At 32.9% G+C, this 22,027-nt stretch overlaps 2 protein-coding genes across 2 annotated transcripts; both read right to left on the bottom strand.

The window, feature by feature from the left end:
• Positions 1-9,648: 9,648 nt before the first annotated feature.
• LOC18046196 (ethylene-responsive transcription factor ERF022) lies at positions 9,649-10,275 on the bottom strand. The gene has a single exon (XM_006441583.2). It carries the CDS (start codon positions 10,241-10,243, stop codon positions 9,725-9,727), a length of 519 nt encoding a protein of 172 aa, XP_006441646.1. The 5' UTR covers positions 10,244-10,275; the 3' UTR covers positions 9,649-9,724.
• A 10,939-nt stretch (positions 10,276-21,214) lies between these two features.
• On the bottom strand, positions 21,215-21,775 carry LOC18046195 (ethylene-responsive transcription factor ERF021). The gene has a single exon (XM_024189741.1). It carries the CDS (start codon positions 21,773-21,775, stop codon positions 21,215-21,217), a length of 561 nt encoding a protein of 186 aa, XP_024045509.1.
• Positions 21,776-22,027: the final 252 nt, after the last annotated feature.

Raw genomic sequence — 22,027 nt, 5'->3', positions numbered from 1 at the left:
GAAAAACTGTTTTTGCTCGCAAAGTTTGTCAAGGCAAGTTTTGGCAAGCTGAAAGATTTTGCCAAGGGAGATGTTTTCAACAGCAAGGTTGGAGGCGGTGAGTTGTCGTTGCATGTCTGGTTGGAGTTCATCTGGAAGGGATGACAGAAAAACATGCTTCAGTGTGGGCTCGTTGAATCCATTAAGCTTATAGAACAGCAGGGACATCCGCTTATAATGGAAGTCAAGATCCTTAGCATTGAGCGAACAACATTTCATGTTGAGATAGTCTCGTCGTGCAGCTTCAAAGACTGCAGAGGGGTCTCCAAGGAATTGATCATGGATAACCGCAAGAGCACTTGAGACTTCTGGTAATTGGACAAACTGTAGCTGTCGGTATTGACCGAGAGAATCAAACCAATCTCTTAGAGCACCCGTAAAACGAGTAGCATATTCTCTAAGGACTGATTCAGTCGTAGCTCCGGGTCTGAGCATTTGGAGGTCAATCCAGGCAGACATTTCATTGAGTCGGTCACGCCATTTATGGGATGGAAGATCATCAAATGTGAACCATGGACCATGGATGGTTTTTTACTGGGGGAACTAGGCTGGGTTTGAGCTGGAGGAGGTTGGTTTGTTGCCGAAGATTCAGGTATGTCTTCGTCAACTTCGGAGGGAATATCAACATAAGGTTCGGTATGAGAGGGTTGTCCGGGAGAAGGCTGATCAGGTTGGGTCATCAAGATTCGGGTGATATCAGCATAGGACTTTTCAGAGTCACTTGAGGATGGTGAGGAGGCTGTGTCAGATTCAGTATGACTATCAGAAACAGCTAGATTGGAATCAGAAGTTTGGTCATCGGAAGTAGAGGAATGGTTTACTGTATGGGCACTAAATTGATGCATGGGCTGTTTATCTTTGGGTTGAGGGTGTAGTGGCGGTGGAGCTGGCGGAGATATCTGTGTAGGAGGAGCTAAAGGTTGACCAGGGATGGATAGAGAAGAAGGGTGTAGTGAGACAGGTCGAGGTTGTGAGCGGGGTTGTGGTCTAGGTTTTGGCTTAGGTTTGGGCAGTGGATTATCACGAAAAAGAGTATGGGTCATGCCAAAGAGTTTAGATGGATCATATGGTTTGATGGGGGAAAGCATAGAGGCAAAAGGATGATAAGTTGGACCAACGGAAGGAATAGGAGGTGAAGAGGTAAAAAGGGAAGGCCTTTCAATCTGAGCAAGCTCAGTTTTTAGGCGACGGATTTCTCGTTCTTTTTGATCAAATTCTGGACCATAGTAGCGCTGGGCAAGCATAGCGCGTAGTTCAGAATCAAGTTGGGTAATCCTGGACTGGAGATTTTGGTGGATTTGGTGCATTTGGGTGGTGATGGAATCAACCTTTGTCTCAATTTGTTCAGTTCGTAAACTGATTTTGTCAACTTTGGAATGGATGTTGGACAAAGTATCATTCTGTGCCCTGGCATTTTGGGTTTGCCAGTTGAGAACAGACTCAAAGGGTTTAGGGGGTTCGAGATGGCCAGTGGAGGTAATTGGTGAAGGGATAAAAGGCTTAGACACAACATTTCGTTGGGAGTCGGTGTGGGGGTCTAAGGATGGAAAAGAGGAGGAGTAGTCTGAAGAGGTAGAGGAAAACATCATACAAGCCAAAGGTGGGGTTTGAAGTGGGATTGGGGATGGAGTCTCAGTTTTGCAATGTTTGGCAATCCATCTGAGTTCTTTTTTGTAAAAGGGTAATGGAGCCGGTGGAGGTGGAGGATCTGATGGTGGTTTGGGATCATAGTGGTGACAGGAGGCCGGAGGTTTTTTCGTTTTGGGTTTTCTTTTGGTAGTATAATCATCATCGTCTTCCCAATCATCCCAGCAGGGGCAAGTTGGGTCACACATGCCTGAGCCTGGGACATCCCATAGGAAATGTCCATTTTGCTTTGCAGGATAAACAGGATAGCCGTCGGAATTAAATCCGGAAATGGGCAGGTCTTCCTGGGCTGTGGGAACAGCCGTAAGCATTGAGGAATAAGTAAAGGAAAGCCGAGGAGGTTCTTGTGGAGCACTGGGAGGTGGTTTGAAAGTCAGTCTGACAGTTCCATCCTGTCGTCTTTCAAACATGCTTTCAGATGTCTGAATTGGAGCTGTATTATTATGGAACTGCTCATAGTTGGAGATCCATTCAAGAGGCATAAGCTTGAGAAGCTCATGACGGGGGAGTTGTCTTGGGATCTGGATGATGGTAGGGATCTGGTCAGATTCAGCTAACACCAGGAGGGTGTCAGAGTGGTGCTCTGGAGTGGGTAGATCTAAGGCATGATTCTGAAGCCTATAGACTAGTTGGTGGTGTAAGGTGGCTAGTTTGGCAGAGGAAATTTGTTCAGCACCTTGAATTTGGATTTGAACTTTGAGGGTTGTGGGCAAGTTGGGATCTTGAAGGGAAAGGTTAAAGTTGGGATAAAAGGTGAGCAAGACACTTCCTGCATGGAGGGTTGTGAGGACAGTGCCTATAACAGCATCTTGGTACTGTTTAAACCGGGTATCAAGCAGAGCAAGGCGAGCTGTAACCGGTAATCCTTTTCGACCATGAAGGGTAAGGATTAATCTGATGCCGCCAAGATGAAGATGGGTATAACCTTCACGTTTCCAGTGGGAGAGGAGCTCGGAGGGTATTTCCAGAGTGACATATTGCTCAGCAGAGGTTGCTTGGAGAGCACACTGATCCAGGCGAGAAGACTGGATATATTCTTTAGGATGGGGGCGTCTGGTTGAGATGAGGGTGCGGATACTGCGGGCAATAGAACTAGGACGTTTGTAAAGCTGATAGGGACTGAGGAGAGGATAAGAGGACTCACTAATTTGGGCAGATTCAGGGATATAGGAATATTCGACAAGGTTTTCGATTTTATTGGTTGTATGAGAAGTACAAGATTTAGGTAAAGAGAGTGTAGAAGAAAGAGTAACCGGAGTTGAAGATGAAGAGGAAGCCATGAAGGAGAAAATCTCTCTGCGTGGTGAAGATTAGAAAACAAAACAGAATAAAGAACAAATCATACCATTTTGGATAAGAAAAGCAGATTTTGAAAACATAGATTTCAAGGACGAGTATGGCTCTGATACCAGTTATGGTGAAGTACGTGGCGTTGTTATACCAGAACTACAACAGTTAAGACTGTTCTTAGGACCAGTAGTCCGCAAGCTCGGGTTTCCAGCCGATATACTTTCGCAAAACTTTTAAAACAGCTGTGTCAGATTCAGTATGACTATCACTGAATGAGAGACAAAGTAATATATCATTTTGATGATATCAAAAGGGGGAGAATAGCATGCATTTTGAACATTCTTTTGATGGGTGATTATGGTGATGATTTTGAGATATGGTAATAATTTGATTGCATTATTGTTTTATATGATAATTTAATGTTACGAGTTGTTGCTTTTGTAATTGATGGAATCATGGTTCATGATCATTTTATGGTTGATGGATTGTGTGATGATTTGTGTATGGAGTTGGTTTGTATGATGATTTATAATAATTTGGGAGTGATATTACTAAACTTGTATTTGAGGTGATGCTTGTTGTTAGGGGGAGATTCTGTCAAAATTTCTACTTGAATAACAGGGGTAATAAATTTGCTACTCTTTTTCTTTTCTACTAAGTTTTCTTTTTGATGATGAAGTGAGAGAACAATTCATGTATTTAAACTTGTTACAACATGGGTAACAAATTTGCTACTCTTTTTCTTTTCCATTAAGTGTTCTTTTTTATGATGGAGAAAGAGAAGAATACATGTATTTAAATTCATTAATTTAACTAATTGGCAAACTATAAAGGGAGCTTATATTTGTGGGGAGAAATTTGTGCAATCATTCTTTAAATACATGAAAGGTTTGTCATCATCAAAAAGGGAGAGATTGTTAACATATATGTGTCCATAATGTTGATTTTGATTATAACAAATAAGATTAAGAATGATTAATATTTTAAAAACTCAAATTATTTTTCATACACTTTAAATAAATCATTGTTTCCATATTATAAAGGTTTTGTACTTAATGGAAAAATGATTTTATAAAGTTGGTTATTTTCAAGTTAATGGTCTAAATTGAAAAAAGTGTTGAAACTCTAGAAATAGACTTATTTATAAAGTTTTATGAAGATTTAGGCTATAGTATAATTATATAAAGTTGTGGGGAAAACTATAATTTTAGAAAATAGTTTCACTGTAGCAATCACTGTTGCAAACAACTAACCTTTTACTGAAAACGGCTGACCGATAATTTCTAGAGGTATTAATTTGTTTTACAGGTTTCTAGAAATTAACAGCTAACCGATAATTCCAAAAGGCAAACCGTTTATTTAACATTCAGCCCAACGATCATTTGGACTAGTTAAACGGTAAACCGATAATAGTTAATGACGATCCAATTTCTCTCAGAAAGTCAACAATAGTTAGTTTTTAGCTCCAGCTATAAAATGACTCAATCAAATTCAAACAAGATGAGATCTAAGAGTTATCATTGAGTTTGCTACTGAGCATAAAACTATTATTTAGCTTTGAACTTGTTTTTGTTTCTTTGATTCACGTATTTAGCATTCATTTGTAACCAAACACATTGTGTGAGAGAAAATTCATTTGTATTCTTTATCCTTAAGAGGTTATAAGTGTGGGGTACAATTGAGGTAAAAGATTGGAGATAATCTGTTGTTGTAAAGGTCCATTGACACCTTAGAAGTTAATTGTAGGCATTTGAAGCATTGAGAGGTTTGGATAATGAAATCATCAAGCTTGGTTTGCTTGGAGACATGGACGTAGACGAGGATTGCCGAACCACATAAAAATCATTATATTTGCTCTCTCTTCCCTTATTTATTTATTATTGTGTTTTCTTAATTTTTTATTTTTGATTTCATTAAGACAATAGATTAAATTGTTGTGTGGTTTGTTTAGCTTAACTTTTAAAATTTCAATTCACCCCCCTCTTGGGTTACATAACTAGTATTACAATTGATATCAGAGCGAGGTCACGGGTTCAAGCTGCCACAGAAGTAATTTTGAGGGATTGTTGGGGTTATGGGGCCCAACAATTCTTTTGTGTGCTTTTGGTATAACATCCTTCTGTGTAATTCCATTAAGGTGACAGTAAGATTACCTAGGGCATAACTGCCCGGCCTGTTGGCACAATTACAAGTGTGTGTCACTCGCCACTTAATGTGGGGGCTCTGCGCTTCCATAGTATAAAGAAATAAAGTTGCGCCTTAACTATCAACTTAAACTTTTAGCCTAGTGGTAAGTATTTGATCCTAACAAGTTTAACTTAAAAGTAGTTTCTCATGACTTATCAGTTGTTTGACAAGCAACAACCAAATAATAATAATAGTAATAATAACAACTTTGGGTTAATGCAAGTTACAAATCTCACGGATACTGTATAAAATATACATGTCAAAGACTCAAAGAGTGAAGAATCAAATCCAAGTGAGGACATCAAATTAGACAACCGAATTCAACTTTTGAAGATCCTTAGCAGTTTAGCCGCCTTTTCATAGAAGACTAAGGTGGCGTTTGTTTTTTAACTTAATGACTTAAAGTTACTTAACTTAATTAATTAAGTTAATTAGAGGTGTTTGTTTTTATAACTTAATGAGACTTTTTAGATAATTTTGACTTAATAAAATAAGCTAATTTTTTTGGCTTTTTACTTAATGGAGAAATCTGAATTAAGTCAATTACTTGCTAATGTCAAAAATATCATTGTTTTATAATTTATTTTTTATATCTATCCCAAAACTCACCCATAGATATTTACCCCACATAAAAATATCCCTGTTTTTTCTTTCTTATATTATATATGATAAAATTTGAAATTTATGGTATTTTATATATTAAAATTCTAAAATAATTATGTATTCACTTGAATATAGTTTTACTTATAAATGTTAAAATATTGTGGTATTTAATATATTATTTATTTGACTTTCAAATTTAATAAGGATACAAATGTAAAAGTACATATTTTCAGCTTTTTAAGTTGAAAAAAAATAACTTAATACTTATTTTCCGAGATTCAGACAAAAAAATAAACATATTATTCAGATTCAGATATTCATAACTATTTAAAATTTAGACTAATTCAGATCTATTTAGATTTCAAATAAAAAAACAAACGCCACCTAAGTTGCACGCAAAATTAAAAGCGCATCCTGCTATTTTCTCGGGCAGACTAAAGCAACGAAAATAGTAGTGTAGGACAAATGTTAGGACTAAACAAACAAGGGCCCAATTTTTTAGTGTACAAGTTAAGCCAGCCCAATATTTTTCATTAAATTAGCCCAAAATTTAATCGCCATACTGCAAATATTGATGAAGAGAAAAAGTATTTAAAACTTTCTGCACATATCAATCCCAAGAGATTTGACAAAGTAGATTGCTGCTAATATCAAGCAATGAAAATGTTGATACAAAATATATAGCACAAAATATGAAGCATGTATAAAAGGATTTAGATTCAATGTTAAGTTAAATTTTGTGTTAAGGTTTTATAATTTTGTGATTAGTAGTTCTTAAATAAAAAAATAATATGCAATTAAATATTAATCGTACATTGTTACAAATACATAGAAGATTATAAAAAGTTTAGCACGAACGCTAAATTTTAATTTGTATAAAATAATGAAATGCATAGTAAGGGTGAATACTCATTGAGATTCAAAAAATCTCTAAAAACAACTTTCGAAGCATATTGTTGTCTAAAAGGGCTCCCTTTTTAAATATATACGAGGAGGCAGTGTTCGAGTAATAGGGAAAAAAAAAAGAAAATTTAAAAATAAAACTAAAATCATCTTAAGAAGAATTGAAAAGGTATTATATATTAGGGAGAAGTCTATGTTACGGCTTCTGTAAGTAAAAGCAGCCAATGGGGACCTTCCACGGGTGCTAGAGGAGAGACAAAGAGGTCCCAATGCAAGGTGATGGAAATGGGAAAGTTCGAAGCTGTTACTTGCAGCTTCTGCACGGTAGCCATGTCCACTATATATTGGATTTCTTGTGGGTCTAGACAGCTCTTGGCCATTATTTCATAAACAGCCACACGCTGCTTTAATTAATCTAGGTATCTAACAAACATTTCAATCACTTCACCCAAGAAAAGCAAACGCTTTTTGGTCTTTTAATTGGTTTTAGTCTTTTACTTCGACTGACACTTGACAGAACCAAAGTCACGTTTAGTAGGGTCAATTTTAGCTTTGGGCGGTGTTGAAAAAGACTTTTGTGGGATTTGAAGAATATGAGAGGTTCTTAAATCGTGAAATATAATTTTAGTACAGTTATTTTTTTAATTTAATCAATTAAAAATAAAGCACTAAATTGCATTTGACTTTTAATGCGTTTACTACAACATTATACATTGCAAGTATAATATTTTACATGCTAATAATATTGTCATGCAGCTGATACACGCATTGTTTGAAGGCGGATGCGTCAAATACTCCTAGGTCATTATAAACCTAGGATAGTTCAAATAATGAGAGATACAAATTAATTTGCTAATTAGATAATAAATGAATTTTAATTCCAGCATGTAACAACCATATTCAGAGCTTGTTCAAATAAAATTTAATATACAAAGAACAATAAATGAAAACTTAATTAGAAGTTTCTATGGAAAAATTTGACATACATCATTTTCATGCTGTATATTTTTATCTGGTTGGCTAGCATAACGAAATCCATGGAAGAGCATGGTCTCCTAATTATTTATTAACTAGGCCGCCAGCTATAGAAAGATACTGATTTGGTAGGTGAATATTGCTCTAGATTCACCAAAAACTTAATTTTTCCAATTAATGCATGAAAATCTTTTTTGGTCTGTGCGATTAGTTGATCGATTAGAAAAATTATAACTTGATACGACTTTCATTTAATTTAGAATTTTTTGACATAACGATCTGGTCTAATAGAAATCTGCATGGTCAAACTCCCATTGCAAAGACCCTCTACTTCATTTGTTTGTTTATTTTAATTTTATGTTTTTGAAATGTTCATTCATGGTAAATGTTCATTTAGTTCTTATTTTAACTTAAATATCAATTTGATCTCTATATTTAAAAATATATCTCAAGACATTCCTGTTGTTAAATATATTATACTCCTACCCTTATTTTTTGTTTCCTTTTATAATAATACCCTTACAACAATATTTTTGTCGATACTAATGAAAGGAAAAAAAAAAGATAATTTATCAACATAGTCTTAAAAGTAACATAAAAGTTTGTCCAAATTTTTATGTTATTATTTTACTTTTAAGATTAATTTGTAACATTATTTTCTATAAAATAATTATTAGTAAGATTATTGCAAGCATATTGAACATTATTCTAAGTTGGCTTATATTAATTTATTTATAAAAAATTGTTAGTAAATTGTTACATGGGTACAAAAAATACTAGTTATTTCATATTGATATTTAGTAGTTAATTTACTAATAATAATTATTGGTTGATTTGCAAAAATTAACTTTTGTAAGGATAAAGTAATTAATGTTAAGAATATTGTTGTAAGAATATTATTGCAAAAATAAAAAAAAGGGTAACAATACAACATACTTTAAGTGTAAGGATATTTTAATGAAGAATTAAACAAGTACTTAATTAAGTAAAAAATGTAGGGATTAAACAAACATTTACAAAAAAAAAAAAAATATATGGTTGTGGGTTTAAATTCACACTCTGCGGAGATTCTCCTTTTCATTATGATCATGATTTTAGTTCTGACGAAAATCATGTGGCTAATGCTTACTTTTTGTCTGAGCCCGAAGGTACTGAGGGGCTTGAGCTTACCTTTACTTTGGTCACTAGTCTTAAGTATCACAAGAGGCATTCTCTCCATTAGCTTTTCCTTCGTGATAATTTTTTGTTGAGCTATGTGCTTATTTATTTCTTTTGGGTTGTTGCATTCTTCTATTTTATGTTGCTTTTATTTGTTTTATTATTTTTTAGCTTAGAGGTATTTGTTCATGTCCCCTCCAGATGTATTTTCATTTCTTTTTATTAATCTACAGGTAAAGACATCTTGTCTAACCCCAAGTGAGTAGTGTGTCAAATCTAGGTAATATGATTAATCATTTTAATATTTAAACTTGAAGTATGTTGCTGGAATAATTATTATTTTTCTTCTAATTCAGTAATCATTATATAGGTATTTTTTGGATGTATAGATAAAATGCCATATAATAAAGAATATAATGAATTTTACACCTGAAAATTAAAATAAAAAAGAATTAAATTACTAGAATTGGAAGGACATATAAGCCATAAAACCTCAGAGAGTGAATTTTCGTTGTAAGCTTGAATTGATCAAATTAAATTGTATATCAGTTAATAGATTTTAAACATAAATGGAAGGAATTTTCTTTTATCTTCAGATATATTTGGTAAGAACTAACATGAGCTTTAAGTAATTATTGTCGAAACAACTTCAAATACATTCAAAATGGAAAAGAAATACCATGTAAATGGAGAAACATCATCTCACTACATATAAATTAGAGATGCAAAAAAAATGTGGGTGAAAGAAAATACAAAATCCTTTTGCACCAGATTGAGTTATACTAAAACACAACTCATTTACCACCCAAGAGTGACATGTGCTAAATTGATTGAAATTTTTTGTCAAGACTATAAAATAATTTTTCCCTATTTTAATGTGTGATTAAAGTTTATTGGCCATATATTATCTATAAACCATAAATTAATCCCATATGGACTCAACCTGCATATCATAATTTCCCCACTCACAAACTTCATCAATACCGTCGTACAAAAGCATTTGCTCCGGCGACCAAAACGTTCCGGCGGCCAATTCCATCCACATCTTTGGCGAATCCAACGGCGACTCATTGATAGCCTGGATTTGACTCGGCGAGAGTCCAATCCTAACGGGACCCAGACTACAGTTCTCAGCAATCGGTTTCCTGAAACTCAATGCTGCTTCCTGAGCTGCAAGCTGAACGTCTTCAGGTTTCGAGCTGGCTGGCCTCGGGAGAGTGTCCGCGAGCTCGGGGAAGTTGAGATGGGCCCCACTGCGTCCCCGGAAGTGCAATGCGGCCACGTCGTAGGCTGCGGCGGCCATCTCGGGGGTCTCGTAGCTCCCGAGCCAGATTCTCGTTTTGGTTCCCGGCTGCCGAATTTCGGACACCCACTTGCCCCATTTTCTCATTCGGACTCCTCTGAAAGCCGATTGCTTGGTGACGACTTGATTAGTTTCCATGGAGTCGTGTAATGTGTACTTTGTGTTGTAATCAGAAGTGCTTTTGGACTTCGAGGGGGCTTTGAGATTTGATGGCTATTTATAGAGGTGGTTGTGGTGTAAGCAAAAGTGCTTCTTTATTTGTGAATAAGTCGATCGTGGTTGGAAGTGAAGTGAGCTTCGTAGTAAGTACGGTTGTGCGAGCATGCTGGCATTGCGTGCATGTGTGTATGCACATTATTTTTTTAGGTTTTAAATGATGCAATCACATCATCACGTCCCACGTTTTGTTACATACTAGAATAATTCAATTACTGTAGTATAGTCCTCAAACAAATTCGTAGGAAATTCTGTACGAACAAGGCATGGTTAAAACGATGCCGTTTTGACTGTGCCCAATCACCATTTTGAATAGTTTTTCGGACACTACGGATTTTTTTAAAAAAAAAATTAATAGTGAGCGAAGTTGATCTCTGTCGCTCAGAAATATTTGCAAAGTATGTAATACTTTTCTATGGAATTAAGCATTAAATTGATAGATAGCGTCGTATATGCACATATTTTTATTACTAATAAGTGCAGCAAAATAGTTGGGGATCCCATACTCAAAGGCTGTATCATAATACAGCTTAATAATACAAGAAGAGTACCCTCACATACTTTTCTTCCACTGATGATGTAAATAGAATTCATTATTTTTTTAATTATTAAAAAATTAATGTAAAGCAATAATTGTGCCCAATTGCCCATATTCTATTGGGTGTTGATTGATAAGGGCACAAGGCTTTCTGTTCATAAACGCGGAATACCGACATGTGCCGGTAAGCAGTGGACTCGGTCTCCTGGTCCTGTTCTTTTTCAACTTAGTATTTTGCACGGACCCCATTATAGAGATTACAAGCGTAATTTTTAATTAGCCGCATCAATTTTTTAGTGTTATTGCTTATTCCCCCAAAAGGTTTCCTATTCAACCCTAAAATATAATTTATAATTTGTTTTTTCTACTGAATAAGTACCATTGATTCGTTGATCTTAATAGACAATATTAGTCATGTTATCATATATTTGTTGTTATTTAAAAATTGCCATTAGGTCTAAGGAGATTGTCGGTTTTTGCTTACCGTAGTTAATATTTAACATTTATCTCCATATTGTTTTCATAATTCTCCATAACTTTCTTGAACCATAATTTCATAATATTACCTTTATCTGAAATACAATTTTAGTCATATATATAATAAGTTAAGTAAACCATATAAATTGAAACTAAAATAAAAAAAATTAGCTAATAAAAATAAGAAATAAAGTTTTTAGTGTGAATAAAAAAATAATAATAACATATTTTTCATTTACGTTTGTTTATTTTTAATTTTTTTTTATGATAAATATATATTTTATATTACTAAGATTGAACATTAATCAAATGATCCATTTATCCCTATTTTCTTTTCATTTTTTTTTTTTTTTGTGATAGGGAAGTTATTGGATATTATGAAAATGGTAGGAGACAATTGGTATTTATTGATTTCAGTAGGGGGAAAGCTAGCAATCTCTCCTAGGTCCAAAGGCCTGATTCAACCTACAAGGCATTGTTTTTCACGACGGACCCAAGCTACTATGTTAAGGCAATCACTACGGGTTGTGATTTGGATGTTACAAATACATTCTAATAACTCCCAAGACATTGAACCTTTAGATAAACCCACTTGGTTGACATTAGGTTATAAGCGAATGCGTGTGGAATAGGTTAATGGAGAACCAACAAGCTTAAAAGGCACAAATCCGTATAAAACTTAAGGCGTACGCTTTATTTTCACTACAAGGTCATCCAATACTTGGGCAAGTTACAGGTAAATTAGGAAAATCTTTTAGAATATCTCTTGCAAACCCTAATTGCATCCAAACGCTAGATTTGGATTCAATACTTAGCTGATCTTTTTGTTAACCTTTTAGAAAGATACAATTGGTAGTTATTAGATAAGAATATAAAACTAATTAAATTTTATTGTATATTGTTATACATACACATGGGTAGAAGATTATCAAGAGTTGATCACATATTAGCTCATCATTAGATTTGAATCCCCAAGCACTCAACCTACCCCTACTAGGTAGATAGGTTGACGACTAAGCAATAGTAATTCAACCTTTTCAAGAACATAAATCCTTTCTATTACAAAAAGTGATTCTTTACCCACATTATAGAAGGGAAAAAAAATCACAATTACAACCTTAAATCCCTACCTTATAGCATTAAGATTAGGGGAATCTTATAATGACCCAATTTCATAACTTAAAAGGCTAGGGTTTATCTAAAGACAGTAAAAAAAGAGACCTCTATTACTATTAGGCATCTGTCATTCATCCATCAACTTTTTCATATTGATTACCTCAAAAAAAAAAAAAACCCTTAAAACAACAATCTTTGCAACCATTCTTTTTTTTTTCCAATCTAAAATATGTAATCCCCATTCCTCGTTTCCATTCCTTTGCCCATAAGAAAATTGAACCAATAGACATTATCATTCTACCATCAACACAACCAATTCCCTAACCAAGAACAAACCCTAATTCTTGATTAGACATCCAAAAACCCAAAAAATCATACCTTAAACCCCAAGAAAAATACTATTGTAGCTTGCTTTACACACTAAAGTCTTTTTAAATTGCAATTCACTCAAAAAACCATCCTCTAAACACCACAATTACAGTTTTTGGAGAAACTTTGCTTTAGATTCAATCTTTAGGATCAATTTCGTCAATTTGTCTTCACATGCTTACCACTATATCAAACCCTAGGACATCACCTATACCCAACGATTCTCTATTATTTGCTATCCTACTATGCTTATACACTATTATTTATAGCAGGATCTATTACTGTTTGAACTCATGTTCTACGTTCCACAGAGTCAACATCGATCAAAGTTATAACATGAGTTTTTCTAGGTCATTCTAGATACGTTTGTGCGCCTTGCATCCAAATACACACATCAGGCGCGATTGCAAATCACTATCATTTCCAAGTCTAAAATAAATCCAACGCAATCATATACCAACCAAAAAGAATGTATCCACACACAGCAATGTGAAAATCCCACCATAATAATATTTATATATACAAAAATTTAGATTAATTATAAGGGAGATTATCAATTTTTCCTACTGAAATTAATATATACCACATATCCCCTTGGAGTTTTTAAAATAACCAAAAACCCCTTTTGATATAAAAAAATTTAAAGGAAAAGAGAGGTAAATGGGTCATTTGCTTGATAATTTATCGTGAGAATATAAAACATATATCTATGATAAGGAAAATATTATGCAAAATAAAAAAAATAAGACAAATGTCTTATTATTAATTTTTTATTCACATTGAGACATTTTTTTTCTTATTTTTAGTAATTAAACTTTTTATTTTAATTTTCATTGATATGATTTATTGAATTTATAATAAAAATGAATAAAAATATATTTAAAAATAAGGCTAGTACTATGAAATTATGCTGTTAGGATTTATTAGCTATTATGAAAATATTAAGAAAATAAGTGGTATATATTGATTTTAGTATGGAAACTAACAATCATCTTGATTATAATTTTAGTCACGATTTGGACCTTCAATTCGTTTCAACTCATAAGAAATAGTTTTTTTTTTTTTATTTGTAATTGTTATGCTAAAGTTTAAATATTTAGATTATATGTGATATCTCTACTACGTTTATTGTGGGATTGCACACCGGCCAAGAAAGTTTTGAGTAGGTATTCATGAATTTATTAATTACTATTTAGCATATGGGTAAGAAATTTGCAGTTCAAAAACAAATTTAAAATATGTAGATTTTGTTAAGACGTGTAAGAAAATAATTTGAACTAGAAATCCAATGTGCTAAATGCCCTAACAAAGTATGTCATATAAAATGTCTTTTTTTACTTTGTGAATTTCAACATTTTTGTTTTTTTATCATTAGGAAGATAAACACTTGTGATTACATTTTGTCTCATTAGGACAATCTACAATCCGATAATCGCGATCATAATAGTTTTTGGGCGGCTTATAGGTGAGGATGGCAATTTTTTCTATTGGAGGATCACATCCCGTTTGGAATGAGATTGGGACATACTTTTATCCCAAAAAAATAAAAAGGACAGGAGTGTAATATTTTTTTTATCCCATTTGTATAAATAGGACAGAACCAAGATTGGCAAATCCCATACCCATCTCATCCCATTGCCAACTCTGTTGGTTTGGTTTATTATTATATTATTGAAGTATTGGGTGTTTTAACATGGCTGAAGTTAGTTACTGTTCAAATCTATAGTTTTTGAAGCATAAGTCTTAATATTAATGTGCAATGGAAACAAATAGGCAATTAAAAAAATTAGCATAAAATTATATTCGAACATGTATGTAGTCAAATATAAAACTATTATTTGATTACTCTACTTTATATTTCTTCAAGATTTTTGCTATATTGAATTATGACGATTCTTAAAGAAAAAAGTTAGAATTTATTTATTTACATTTGGGACTGTTCAAGATAATGGAATGAGATAGAATATTTAATAGGACGGGACTAGAATAAATTTTTGTCCCATAAAAATAAAAGGATGGGAATGAGGCATTTTTTGTTTATTCCATTTGCATATACGGGACGAGACTGAAATTGACAAATCATGTCCTATATGGTTCCATTGCCAATCCTACTTATAGGGCCTATTTAGAGCTATTGTGCGGACACATGAAAAAAATTAAAACAATTAGAACCATTAATTAATTATTTTTTTAACCATTAACGCTCACTTGATTATAAGTGTTCAAAAATGACATTATTTTTTTACCCATAACAAACCAAAATAAATAATTATAATCCCAAAAGAAAATCATGTGGTTGGTCTAGAAGACTCAAGAAATATGACATTTCACTGTTTTGGTCAAACTGAGAGACGATTTAGTAGAAACAGCCATCCATCTAGCTGGATCAAGCTAATGCGTACAAAGCAAAACAAGCTTCAAGTACGAAAAGTAGTTGTGCCCTCCATTCATTTCATGGCACACTTTCTAAATCAGCTTTGAATTTATTTTTACCTTTTCAGATTTATAGCACCGCCTGCCAGCCATGCCAGCTGCCGTGGCACACCGTACAGTCCTACACACGTACGGTCACCGGCGGCAGCCGGTTGACTACGGTATCTCTTCTGCCTGTACTTAAAAAGTCATACACACGTACCCACGACCCATACCTACTGTATTAATTTATAATATTTTGTTCATTTTTGTCAAACAGTCAAAGTTGTTAGAAACTTATGTCATTATGTATAGGTTAATGTGGCATTACAACTACAGTATAATGGATTGGATTTACAAAATACTATTTCACCGTATGATTTATTTTTATAATATTTTATGTTGTGCTACATCAGTTTGCATAAATGTTTGTACAATGTAACTAATTTTTTGTCCTAACACAACTCATATTTAAATTAATAATAATAGAATCCTTCTCTAGTGTCAGTATTTTTTAAAATGCGGATTTGAGATTTCACAGAGACTTTTAAGATGTTTCAAAATGATTTTTCAACATCTTATAATATTGTAAAAATCTTTAACAACGTTGTGAAACCCTGAATCTATATTTTAAAAAATGAGGACTCTTAACACCTGAAAATAATTAAATAATGATATATTTATAAGGTTTTGTACTTAATTTCTTATACAATCTCATATGAAGGCTTGTATGGTATGAAGAAATTTATTAAAAAATAATAGCAGTTACTGGAAATAATCATGGACACCTTGTAATTATTTCAACCAATCGATCCTTACATACTATATATGTAATTGTAAGCCATCACTTTTTAAAATTGTATAATTAAATTGGAACAACGGATTGTAGATATATCTAGGTCAGGGCCCATCAAGCTCCGAAATATTTAAATTTATAATTGTAAATCTTATTCACACGCATTTGTTTTAGCATATTTTAACTGGGGGAGAGATATCAGGCAATATTACAAATCCATAACTTGTGGGGTCTGAGAACATAGGCCCAACCAACTTCAGATCACTCGGCTTAGACACAGCTTGTGTGATCCTTTGACACACCTCCAACTGTGTAAGTAGAAATCATACAGTATGATTATATAACCAATACATTATGGTGATTACACTCTCTGGCTAGTGGTTAGATAATTAGTTGCAACATCAGCCAGCAATTTGAGAAGGGCAATGTAAATTTTAAAAGTGTAACTAATACCTAATGAAGTGTAACGAAAATTCTGAAAATATATTAATTTTGGTATTTCTAAGGTACCTAGGTAGTTTTAAGGTAGCATTTCACGAGAAAATAAAATAATGCTTAATTAGACACTTTGCATATCATAGATAGTTGCTATTACAATTTAATATTAGTCATCAATCTCATATTTCCACTACACACACTTTGTTATGTTGTGCATTTTTCCATTTTACCTTCCATAACCCACAAAGATGGACCTCAAAGTGCTTTAGACATTAAATTTATGTTAGATTTAATTAAACTTTAATTATTAGATGTATTGAACTCTTAACAATTAATTTTTTTTAACACAAATTTTGTGGATTTTCGTGTTGACGAAACAATCTAAGGGAAAGAAAAATATATCTTGGAGTAAGGTTTGAATCTTGTAGAAAATTTTAGTAACCCTCATCTAATTCTTTAAATCAATCATCGAGAATGATAAAGACGCAAACTATTTATGCATGTCGTTTATGTGAATTACGAGGACATGTTGTCTCTCTATTTACTTTCTGGATGGTATGTCATTTGTTGACAAAATGATAAACAACAATATCATCCAATAAAAGTGTGCCAACTAAAATATTTTTAATAATATTATTATTATAATTGTTATTATCATTATTATTAGTAGTAATAATAATAATAATAATAATACTAAAGACAATAATTAACTAAGGGTGTGTTTGAAACATACTATTATGTTGTATTATATTACTATTCACATTAATTTATTACTTACCTATATTTTGAAGTTTTGGAAGTTGGATAGTGGTGCAATATTATTTTCATTATTATTGTTGTTACTATTAGAATGCACCACAATGCGCTAAAATGATGCATTAGACAAACTCGAGTGCAAGTTGCACTCAGATTTATGTAATACGAGCCAACTTTTGCCTCAGTTGAGGCATTAAATATATTTTAATATTTATTATAATAAATAAATTATGAAAATAGATTATCTTATGATACTATTTTATTTAATAATATTGTATTATATTATATTATTATTCCATGTAACTATTAAAACAAACAATCTCTTACTTTTATTAAAATCATTTGACATTCATCTTTTGTAGATAATGCAGTGTTTCCTAATAAATAGGAATAATGTCATGGCATCTGACCGATAATAATAAAAGTGACATGTCATTTATAATGAAAGCATAAATGATGTGTCATCTAGAGTATGCATCGACGTATACTATTTACACATGTCGGTTGTGTGAAGATAACGATGACATGTCGTCTTCATATTTAATCAGTGGATGGAATGTCATCTGTTGACAAAACAATAAACGGCAATGGCATTCAATACTTGTGTGCCGATTAAAATATTTTTAATATTTATTATTGTTGTTGTTGTTGTTATTGTCATTATTATTATTATTATTATTATTATTTATCATCATCATCATCATTTTAATTTTATCATTATTATTGTTACTATTATAGTAGATAAAATTAATATTAAAGACAATAATTAACTAAGGATGTGTTTGGTCACTTGGCCTTTGGCCTAGTGGCTAGAGGCACTCCCTCACAATTGTGAGGGAAGTGGTTTAAACCCCCCACAATGCTATATTATGTTATATTATTATTCCATGTAATTCTTAAAGAAGAACAATCTCTTATTTTTGTTAATATCATTTAGAATTTAACTTTATAGATGATGCCTCGATTTCCAAGAAAAAACGATACGTCATGGCGTCCAACCCAAAAAAGAAGAAGTGAAATGTCACACATGTTGGTAGCATGAATGAAAATAATAACATGTCATCTTTTTATTTATCAAGTGGATGACATGTTGTCTTTATATTTACCAAGTGGATGTCATGTCGTTTGTTAACAAAATAATAAACGGCGATGACATCCAATATCTGTGTGATAATGCACCACAATGTAGGTGCTAATTAGCTTAACTAGTAAAACATTGAAGTGACATCGAGTGGATTAATCAAATTTTCAGTGTGAAAAACTTAGGAGTAGAGAGAACGTGATTGGCGGCTATTGGTGGTGGTTTCTATGGCCACGGTGATAGATCCAAGGAGCGATAGACTAAGCGTGTCAGCTAGATTTTGTTGATTTTGATGATGGTGGAGACCGACAAAATCACGATGGAAAATTAACATCAGAGCTTGGGGAGGTGGCTGACGCCAGTGGCGGTGCCAGAAATTTATCTTAGCAGAGGCTAAGTTTAAATAATAATGTAATCTAAAAAGGTCAATAAGTAACAAATATTAAAAATAAAAAATCATTAATACATTCAATATATTTATAATTGATCTCGACGTATTTTTATATGTTAAAAACGTTAAAACATAAACTTATCATCAAGAATAAAAAATAAATATTTTTCTACATGTGCAACAATAATATTACTCAATCATTAATCTCTAATATGATTTCATAGACGATTTTTCACAAAATCCATTGTTGAAAATGCATTTTACTATTGTAATCATGACAACTAGTAAAACCAATACTAATGATATCAATAAATAAATTAACGAATACAATTTATCTTTTTTAGTATCAACTATTTTTCTTGTTAGCCTATCAATCTCTTTCAATTTTGAAAATTTGTTATTAGAACCCACATATGTAATGTAAATATCAAATTGGATTTTAAGTGTCATAAGATTCATTGAAGAAAAATCATTTTGATAAACTCAATAAGATACATTTTTTTTTTTTGTGTGAGGAGAGTTAGCGTGCAACGAATCTCAAAATAAAAATTTCTTTGTGGGTTGGAATTTAAAGAAAAATACTTAATATTTTGGTTATTTTTAAATTTTAATAGGGACTTTGATGATAAATGAGATAAATATTAAATTAAATTTGTAAATTTTAAAAAGTAAGAGGGGGTTGAGCCCCCCGTCCTAACATGGCACCACCTATGGCTGACGCAATGGCTAGGTTTTGGGATTTTTTCTTTCCTTTTTTCTTTTCTTGATGGAAATTATGGAGTTAATGGATGATAGATGAATGATTTGTGTATAAAGTGTGGTTGGTGGAAAGCTCTGCTTGGCGCAGAGAAAAGCTCTTATATTGCTTGACTCAGTACAGAAGTGACACCGAATGTTGTTTTAACGTACGCCTTAAATACATGAGAAAAGATAGCCTCAAATAGAGAAAAATTTGAATGTGTCCATCACTTAGTGATAATTTAGGGTTAGGGTTTTAAGATTCAATAGGATGACTTGATGATGATTTGAATTCCATTTTCTCCCATATTCAAGGATATGATTCGTATTTCGTTCTTTACATTCTTAGTGCTTTGATTTTAAATTTATATTATCATTGGCTGCTATATGAGCTGCCAATTTGTTAGAACAATTATTTACATCATTTTATTATGAACCAAGAGCGATGTGGTTAAATAAACTCCTCGTGCTTTTATAGACTCCACCAATACTTTTCTTTGAACCGTAACTCTAAATCGTACGAAACTTTGTTAGCAGCTTCAGTTGCAACAAAATACAAGAAATAATACATGTAAACTCCATATATGACCAAGCTACATAGACAACTTTTAGATACAACAAAATTTATAGCGAGTTATATGGAAATGAGCTATTATATCGAAGACTTAAAACGTGGTCAACAATGATGCCAACATACTAATGCACTAACAATTTCACCGCTAGTGATTGATTGTTGATTTGATTTTATTGCCTTGAATTGCAATTGTTCTATTTCCACTGATTTAATTATGAGAAAAGGAGGTATTTCCGATTAATTATGAGTTAATTAATTGGGTCAGTTCCACCGCCAACATTTTAGAAAATCAAGCTGTACAAATTTTCATTATAAAGTATAATGAAACAGCTTGGTTATGGTGAACGGTTGTTATTTGTTGCAACTGAGGGAGAAAAAGAACCTGAAACAAATTAAAATCCCACCACCACGATTCAAATATTTAATAACGGGTCATAGAATCATGAGGAACAGAGAACAATAAACAATCATAATAATATTTCATTCCTTCATGTCAATCAATATGCTTAGCAGTACATAAAATCTATAATCCAATAAGAAAAATGAAAGAAAATCCACACGCTTCCAATACTTTAAAAACAACACCCAAACAAATGAAACAAAGATTTGTGTTCTTTGCTCCCTCTCTCCCCACGTTTCACCCACTAAAACAATTCTTAATTACAAAATATCAAACGGACAAATGCTTAAATAATATTGGGACCCTCCAAAAACTTCCCCCTCTTGCACTGAACTGACAAGTGTCCTTCATTTCTGGCTCTTCTTTTCTTTTAGATGAACCATTGAATAAACCCATTAAATTCTTTAATTGACCCTTACTTTGAAAAAAAAAAAAAATCTGCCACTGAATGCTTGAACACGGAACACCAATCATCATTAAGTTACTGATAGAGATTAAAACTCTTGGTTAAAATAATATCACAAACACTGCTGTTATTTATTTAAAAATTCTCTAAAACGGATATTATTATTTTATTAAAATTAACAGTTATACAAAGAGTTCATTAGATAGAAAAAATATATATATATGAATTTTGATTTGTCAAACGTTAATTTTAGTTTTTCTGATGAACTCCTTGTATAAAAAATTGAATTTTTAATTACCATTAAAAATTCAGATATCCGCACTAGAAAACTCGTTAATTATGTGTATCATTATATAGCTATAGTGTTGGGTTTTTATTTCTTTATTTAAGATGAAAATTACCTAAGGGTCCCAAAGGGAGTCGCTTTGCATATCGTTCCACTCGTCACCTTCAAATTCATTTGAGAACATCATATTTTGCTCCAACATCAGCTCCTCAGCCATTTGATCCATCCACATCTTCGGAGAATCCATTGTTGAATCATTGATAGCCTGAATTTGACTCGGCGAAAGCCTGACGGTAACGGGACCCAAACTGCTTCCACCAGAAGTGCTTCCACCGCCAGCTTCTTCGGAAGTACTTCCTGCAGAAGTGTTTCTAAGCCTCAGAGCTGCTTCATGAGCAGCCATCCGAATATCCTCGGCATTTGAACTAGCAGGCTTGGGGAGTGAAGTTACCAATTCCGGGAAATTTAAACGAGCTTCACGGCCCCTGAAATGTAAAGCTGCAACGTCATAAGCAGCTGCTGCCATTTCAGCTGTTTCAAAGCTTCCAAGCCAGATTCTACTTTTTGTACCAGGCTCACGAATTTCGGACACCCATTTGCCCCATTTCCTCTTTCGAACTCCACGGTAACTCGAAGACGTGCCTCCATGAAAACTGTTGAGAGATTTTGCATCCATGCAGTAGAATTATATATAGTTTCAGGAAGTGATTTCTTGGGGAAAAACGTGCTTTTGGAAGTAGATGTGTGATCAAGTTACAAGTGTTATATAGCCTATTTATAATGGTGGATAGATTTGATCTTGCTAGAAGCAAGCTTCCAGGCAGTTGCCTAAGTGATCAGAAAGAAAAAATAAATAAATAAAAAGAAGGAAGAATGATCGTCATCACTGGGTTTAAAAAGTCATTAATATTTTGTTGCAAGAATGAAC

Source organism: Citrus clementina, unplaced genomic scaffold (genome assembly GCF_000493195.1).
Source record: "Citrus clementina cultivar Clemenules unplaced genomic scaffold, Citrus_clementina_v1.0 scaffold_3, whole genome shotgun sequence".
Taxonomy (NCBI): domain Eukaryota; kingdom Viridiplantae; phylum Streptophyta; class Magnoliopsida; order Sapindales; family Rutaceae; genus Citrus; species Citrus x clementina.
This window is presented reverse-complemented; position numbering and strand designations above follow the sequence as displayed.

Excerpts from the sequence above, each read along its gene's own strand:
- LOC18046196 (XM_006441583.2), bottom strand. The coding sequence starts at position 10,243 with ATGGAAACTAATCAAGTCGTCACCAAGCAATCGGCTTTCAGAGGAGTC.
- LOC18046195 (XM_024189741.1), bottom strand. The coding sequence starts at position 21,775 with ATGGATGCAAAATCTCTCAACAGTTTTCATGGAGGCACGTCTTCGAGT.